Below are 7,862 nucleotides of genomic sequence, written 5' to 3'. Positions count from 1 at the left end.
TCCTGGCGCTCCGTGTTACAATTAACTATTGTATTTGCGATCGTGTTTTAATTCCTGCACAAACCATCTGTGGTTCTCCTATAATAAATATTTTTTTTTTTTTTTTTTTTTTTTTTTTTTTTTTTTTTCGGTCAGTATTATGTGAACTTTGGCTTTCACGCTCATTGACAATTGATTCATGGACTGCACCTTCGCCGCCGAAGCATCGTTCGGCCCAGCCGTCGCGTCATGCCGTCGAGCCTTCGACTTTACGCTCTTCTTCGAGGAACTCTTCTTCACACTCCTCCCTTCGGCGCTCTTTTTGCTCGTCGCTGGTGCGCGCGTCGCTGTGCTGCTGCGAGCTGAGCCGAAGACTCGCCTAGGCGTGTTGTATTTTGCCAAGATCGTAAGATTTACTTTTCCCCCATGGGGTTTTGGAGATCTAGACCCTGGTCGATTTTTTTTCTTGCTCACGCGGTATATTGCTACCTTAGGCTGCCGTTGTCATCTTCGCCGCTCTCGAATTGACGCTCCTGATAGTCACGTGCCTTGGCTCAGGGGGTCGCACGTCTATCACCGTTGCGACTGCGGCGTTGAGCTTCGTTGCGTCGGTGGCGTTGATTGTGCTTTCGCATGTGGAACATGTACGTTCTGCTGGGCCCTCTGATATCATTGGTTTTTACCTTGTTATCACGGCCCTGCTGCGAGCCGCCGTCGTGCGCACGTACCGGTTTATCGACATCGCCATTGCCTCCCGTCACTTTGCCTCGTTGGCTGTTCAACTCGCCGTTCTTGCGCTCGAGAGCTGGAGTAAGCGCCGATGGCTTATCGATGCTGCGAGCCGCGGCAACCCTGAGGAGTGCGCGAGTTTCCTGAGCACGAGTCTCTTCGCCTGGGTCAACCGCCTGTTCTTCGTCGGTTATCGACGACAACTGACCGAGTCAGATCTCCGGATTATTGACAGTAGTCTCAAGACATCGGAGCTTGAGCCCAGCTTCAACCGAATCCTGGTAACTAAGAAATGTAATTAAGAACCAGGGTTTCTTGATTTTTTTTTTTTCATTAAGAGTAGAATTTGGTACTGATGAGACTTCTAGTTGGACGGCATGGCCTTATTACACTGACTTTTCGGTCTTTGGGACTCTATGCATTTGCACCCGTGCTGCCTAGGCTCGCTCTGAGCACCTTCACTTTCACGCAACCGTTCTTGGCGTCGTCGCTCATCGAGTTCCTCGAAGGTGGCCGCGATTCATCCCAAAACAATGGATATGGGCTTATCGGCGCAACTTTCCTCGTCTATACCGGAATTGCGGTAAGTTATCTAACGAGTTATTCGGCAATCTTTGGGCTTTTTATTAATGTGGAATTCAAAGATCGCGACCGGATGGTATTATTATGTGACTTACAGGATGACAACCAAGGTTAGAGGCGGGTTGATCATGGCCATTAGTCACAAAATGCTCAAGATAAAACAAGAGAAGGGCGCCGGGTCGAAGGTTCTGACCTTGATCATTGGAGACTTGCAACGTATCACGACTGCTCTTGGGTTCGCTCAAGAAATATGGATTGCGCCCATCGAGACAGGGGTCGGTTTATGGCTCTTATGGCGACAGGTAGGACCGTCAAGCCTCACGGTACTAGGCATCGTTTTGAGTAAGTGTACTCACCAGATTATCAAAACATGCAAAATAGCTTATAATCCTCGTGTATAGTATGTACTGTCGCCTCCGTCTACATTGGAAAACACTCGGCTGTCCAGCAACGGGCTTGGATGGGGGCCATTGAGAAACGCATCCAAGCTACGAAGCACATGCTCTCATCATTGAAAGCAATCAAGATGACAGGTGCCGATTCGAAAGCAGCCGCTATGATCACCAGATTACGAGAATTGGAATTTGAGGCGTCGAAGTCGTTCCGCAGGCTGCTTGTCGCCGGCCTGTTCTCATGTGAGTAGACCAGAACGTGGACGATCTATATAACTATATATATCTAATCAATTCTTTTTGACAGCATTTGTAACACTGACTCTGTCACCGGTTGTGGTATTTGGCACCTACATAGGGGCTACAGCTGCGCAAAGCAGGTCTCTAGACCCGAACCGGCTCTTTAGCTCACTCATTCTCATAAATCTTGTTGCAAACCCTTTGGTCGTTCTACTGCAGACATTTTCTCATATAGGGGCAGCAATCGGGTGCTTTACTCGTATCCAGGACTTTCTTCAGAGCGAGGAATTATCTGACCCTAGAGAGCGCATTCCCATTTACGACGGCACAGCAGATGGACAGGAGAAACGCGATCCAATGTCGGGGCCTCTTGAACCAGTGATTGAAATAATCAACGGCTGGTTTAGCTGGGATGACAAGGTCCTTGTGAAAGACGTCAATCTCAGCGTCGGCAAAGGAGATCACGTCGTCATTACCGGACCTGTCGGCAGTGGAAAATCTCTATTGCTGCAAGCTATTATAGGTGAGGCACAGCCAAGATCAGGAAAGATCAGGGTGAAGGACAATATAATCGCATTTTGCGGTCAAAACCCGTGGGTAGAGAACAGTGCCGTCCGCGACAATGTTGTGAGAGGCGCTCCAGATGATGAGATATGGCGAGAAAGAGTTGTTCACGCATGTGCTCTGCGAGAACTCTTCGACGCAAAATTACCCAGTGAGACAGTTGGCAGCAACGGCGCGAGGATCAGCGGTGGCGAGAGACAACGTCTGGTAAGTCAATGATAGGAGACGATGAGTGATAACTACACAGATGATTAATGCTTTGAAATAGGCTCTAGCTCGGGCTGTTGCTCTTCGGCCGTCTGTGATACTGCTGGACGATGTGTTTAGTGCGATTGACCGAACCACGAAGAAACATATTCTCGAAAACCTATTTGGCACAAATGGTCTCCTTACGCAGCTTGGGACGACAGTTATACAGGTGACTCAAGATTGTACTTCTTTCCCCCTTTTCTTACACTTGCAAAGTACAAGCGCTGACTATATCCGCGTAGGGCAATCAGCTCAATTTGCTGACACTGTGGTTGCCATCGAGGATGGGAGCTTGGTCCCGTATACGTTTCCAGAACCTGACCATAAGGTTGACCAAGTACCAGACCCTGCCCAGGAAACTAAAGCCCCTAGTGGCGACCCGAAAGGGTTAGAGAAAGGTAACGCTGAAAAGGAAAGGGGGAAAAAGAAGACTGTCCCTACGGTAATAGTCGGGGATCGCCAAGTTTATCGCACCTATTTCGGTTCTTTCGGAGCGACGCATGTGACGATATTCTTCGCGATTAGCATAATTTTTGCCTTCACACTGAGATTTCCGGGTGCGTCGTTCCAAAATTCGGAGGCCATGACTCTTTTTCTGACTTGTCTCTCTGTGAACAGCCGTCTGGGTACAATTTTGGTCTGCGGATGAATCTAATCCATCATCGCGGAATCATACCACAGGATATTGGATTGGCCTTTATGCTTTCCTGAGCGCACTGCCCCTTGCCACTAGTGGCCTCTGGGCTGGGTAGGTTTCCCCTTCATTCCTCTATCTTAGTAGACGTACTTTGTACTTACACGATGACCGCAGTCACTTGATCCTCACCATCATTCCAAAGTCGGGTACAGAATTACACAATAGACTGCTCAAGGCTGTCATAAATACTACTTTCGTTTTCGTCAGCGGCATTGATACGGGCGACCTTATCAATAGGTTCAACCAGGACCTTCAATTTATTGATGTTAGGCTCCCTACTGACCTGATAAATGCCGTGTCTTCGTTACTCGACATCATCGCTCAGACCATTTTGATCGCTGTTGCGGCAGTCTATGTCCTGGCAGCCGTCCCCGTGGTGTTCGCGGCTCTGTTCCTAATCCAACATGTCTATCTACGGACGTCCAAGCAGCTCCGCCAACTAGATCTACAGTCAAATGCAGGACTACAAGCCAAGGCCTCAGAGACGTACGCCGGTCTTTCTACAATCAGGGCGCACGGGTGGCAGTCCATGATGCTAACTGAGCTCCGGGGACGCCTCGATAGAACCCAGGAACCCAACTACCTGCTTCTCGTTGTACAGAGCTGGCTGAGACTCGTGTTAGCTCTATTAGTAGCCGGCCTATCCGTTGTCGTTGTAGGTGTGGCAGTGGCCACGAGACGTGCTGGAGGTGGCGCGATTGGCGTTGCGTTCCTGAATCTGGTCACGCTGGGGTCCGTTTTAACGAACTTCATCAGCTCCTGGACATCCCTAGAGACGTCTCTCGGTGCAATAGCACGCATAGAAGCGTTCGAGCACGATACACCAACGGAGCCAAGAGTTTCCTCCCCTGTAGAGGTTTCCCCTAATTGGCCCGAAAGAGGAGACTTGAAGATCGAGAATCTTCACGCTAGTTACACTACAGATGATTCAACAGATCCCGCATGGGGTCTACGAGATATATCTTTGCACATTAAGGCCGGTGAGAGGGTGGCTGTCTGTGGACGCACGGGCTCGGGCAAGTCGACGCTGCTTCTCTCCCTCCTGGCCTTGATAGACTGCCCCAAAGGCAGGGTCCTCCTCGATGATATTGACATCTCGCGGGTTCCGCGCTCCCTACTCCGGTCAAGGTTTCACGTCGTCTCGCAGGATACCTTCTCGCAAGGCGAGAGTGTGCGCGACGCCCTAGACCCTGAAGGCTCGTTCTCGGACGAATCTATCGAAGAAGTGTTGCGCGAATGCGCTATTATAGATAACATCATCGCAGCAGGCGGTCTCAAGGGCAATCTGAGCGGCGCTAACTTCTCCGCGGGAGAAGAGCAGCTCTTCGTGCTCGCGCGGACGATTTTGCGCGCAGGGGGACGCCCTGGAGGCGTGATCTTGCTTGATGAGGCTACTAGCAGGTAAGAAGTCTTTCATGACAATAGGTTACTTTATCAAAATAGCCAAGTGTGTTACTAACAACGCCCCTTTTAGCATCGACGTAGCAACGGAAAAGAAGATAATGGCCGTCATAGGCCGCAAGTTGCAAGGCAAAACCGTTATATCTGTCCTCCATCGTCTCGAGACAGCCCTAGAATATGGTCGGATTGTCGTACTTGAGGATGGTAGGGTCGTACACTTTGGTAGCCCGGCGGAGATTCTGAGGGACTCGGAACTCTTCTCCACTATGAGAAAATAAGTGTGAAAGCTCAACCGCCTGACTGTTTCTCTAGACACGGTAGTATGAGAATATTCGCTGCATAGTATTCATAAAAACTTCTTCTACAGACATACTATCTGATTGAACCAAGCCGAGCCACCATAAGCTCAAAAGTTATTACGAGCACTTCCACATGAACTCAACATGTTTCCACGATTTATGACAATATTGTTTTAGGCCAATATGCATCCTCACCTACGTGATACAGGATATATACCCTCATATTTCAAGAGTGAAATATAATAGGCATACATACATAGCTACACACATATGTATGCCAGTGTGTTTTAGCCCCTTTTACAAGATTATGTCTCATCCTTTCTACTTCTAAAATGAGTGCGATGAATACTTACTATCCCTACTTACTATCTAGCAACCGCCAACAATGAAGCTTCTTAGATAAATGATTTGCTGGAATTTTAAGGCATTTCGAGCTAATCGAATACGTGACTTAATGCCATACGACCCTGTATTTGTAGCAATAATATCAAGCCCTTCACTCTATTGAGTCTCCTTTTATTCATGTGCTGGGAAACATAGTGTCCCACCGTGTAACTCTTAATCTCTCTGTGTAGGCCATTCCGGGCATTGCTGATATTAGTATCATCGCTCCAATTTACCGACAGTAATGGCCGCCTACACCTCCAAGAGAACTGGAGATGGTTCATTGCTACTACTAAACAACGTCACTTACTACATGGATACTATACTAAGATAATACAATCTTCAAGCTCCATGTCTTGTTCCAGCTAACTCTGGAATGAGACTAAGATTTGATAGACTTAATGAAAGAAACAATGTTTTCTGTTTACTCAATAAGGGATAGGGGTCATATTGTTCATTCTATTGAGATGGCTATAGATCGAAATACTCGAATCATACAACGTGAGGTTTTGATATCCGTGCACGTGAAAAAGAGACAAGACTTTATGTAGTGTGTGACTCTTCCTAAATCAGACATTTCAAAGTCGAGGTAGCTCATAACTCCACGATACCTTCTCCCAACAGCCATAGCTACCACCTCTTCGATGTGTGAGACTGTCCCGGCCTTGAGACACGTTAAAACCCGAGGCTAGTGACTTTTTATCATCCCCTTCCTACTAAAAGTTCCCATGATCCCCGAGCTACAGGCAAAGTAGACTCGTTGTATATACCTCTGGCCTAGTCAGGAAAGCTTCTTTGAAGCTTTCGTGCAACAACAATTGTCATATAGTACCCCCTTGGTTGCAGCCTTCACAGGAATGTAGCACAGAATAAGTTCTTCATATCAGTAGTTAGAGGATATACATGTAAATCACTTGTCGAAACACTTTAGTTCACTGTTTACATACAGTTTCTCAAGTCTTGACGAGAATGCCGAATTTATCACTCGTTACAACAGTTTCCAGGCTAGAACCATAGACCATTTCTCTCTTCAGTCCGCAGCGAATCGCATATGATCCGGCACAAAATGTTAGATACGCGGGCATATCTCCCACTGCCAACCTCAGGTATCAATTTCTCGCAAAGGGCAGACAGATACATGACCTGAATTGCTCGTAACCCGCGATTCAGGTTACATAACGATCGGTCGAGATCGAACGATCAACCAATCACTCCGTCAACGAACATGTTCTCAGCCTGACGTGAGATTGGCGCAGCTAGCCAACTACTACGTAGACGAAGAAACGCACAAGCAGGCGTCAACGTAACAACACTACATACACTACACAAGCACTCGCGAAGACATACTGCACATCTTTCACAAAAATTTTATTCCTCGCGTCGCACGCATGATTCAAAGCCCTCATATGCCCGGAGAAAGAAATAAAAGTCCTACGTCTGAGAAAGAAGCCGAAACGACAAAAAAAACCCCAACACTACATCCATCAGACAAGGGAGAAAAAAAAGAAGCCACGGATATTCCCCCCTATCCGGGTCCCTTCCTTCTTTCTCTACTTTCCTTCCGCGCATGATTCCCTGTATCTGATACACTTCTTTCTCCTCTTCTCACGTGCATGCATGTAAGTACGCTGACATACATATACCATACTTAATGCGTAATCTGATCATCTTCGGCTATCTATCTATATCATCTTACATATATATCCTCACGAGGGGAAAAAAAAAAAACCCCCTCAAGTCCCCCTTCGTGCACATACACCACCATGCATACACCCCTTCACATATTTTTCCAAAGTTCTTCGATCCTTACACTACTTACTTCCTTCACTGATCCAACCGTCACCGTTTTCCCCGTCGCACCGTCCGCATGGCGCTCTGACGTGCAGGAGCTAGTGCAGATGCCCGAGTGAGGCGTAGTTATATGCCGCTGTCGTAATATGGTGTCCTGACTCCCGGTAGTCAGTCATCTCACACAGTATGGAACAGGCAGACAGACAGACAGACAGAACCATGCCGTGCTGAATGGTGATCGCTGATATCAGATAGATGTGACGACGTGCGGCAGATACGACGGGCAATCAAGCACACAGACAGACAGACAGACAAATCAGACTTGTCAGCAGACTCATGTATCGCGTCTAAAGTCCCCCGCGTATTTCTATAAGTAAGTAAATAGGTAATCACATATGTATCATATCTATCTAGTCAGCTTTTGCGCCCGGCCGCGTCAGCGGGGAACAAGCAATTGCGCAGCCCACGGAGGTTAGAATATCTACACTACATACGCAGTGAGATATAGCCGGCAGATAGATGGATGAATTGCCGCGGTCGTATACGGCGTATGCG

The 7,862-nt window shown here is 47.7% G+C and overlaps 1 protein-coding gene across 1 annotated transcript; it reads left to right on the top strand.

Moving 5' to 3' along the window:
* Window positions 1–105: 105 nt before the first annotated feature.
* Window positions 106–5,353, top strand: F5B22DRAFT_624737 (putative ATP-binding cassette transporter). Its single transcript, XM_047976141.1, has 11 exons — window positions 106–385; window positions 474–1,002; window positions 1,077–1,291; window positions 1,353–1,632; window positions 1,692–1,925; window positions 1,990–2,693; window positions 2,755–2,917; window positions 2,978–3,292; window positions 3,354–3,483; window positions 3,547–4,833; window positions 4,907–5,353. The coding sequence occupies exons 1-11, from the start codon at window positions 179–181 to the stop codon at window positions 5,109–5,111; spliced, it is 4,269 nt and encodes a 1,422-aa protein (XP_047826473.1). The 5' UTR covers window positions 106–178; the 3' UTR covers window positions 5,112–5,353.
* The last annotated feature ends 2,509 nt before the right edge of the window (window positions 5,354–7,862 follow it).

This window comes from Xylaria bambusicola, assembly GCF_022495145.1.
Source record: "Xylaria bambusicola strain CBS 139988 unplaced genomic scaffold F5B22scaffold_60, whole genome shotgun sequence".
Classification (NCBI taxonomy): Eukaryota; Fungi; Ascomycota; class Sordariomycetes; order Xylariales; family Xylariaceae; genus Xylaria; species Xylaria bambusicola.
This window is presented reverse-complemented; position numbering and strand designations above follow the sequence as displayed.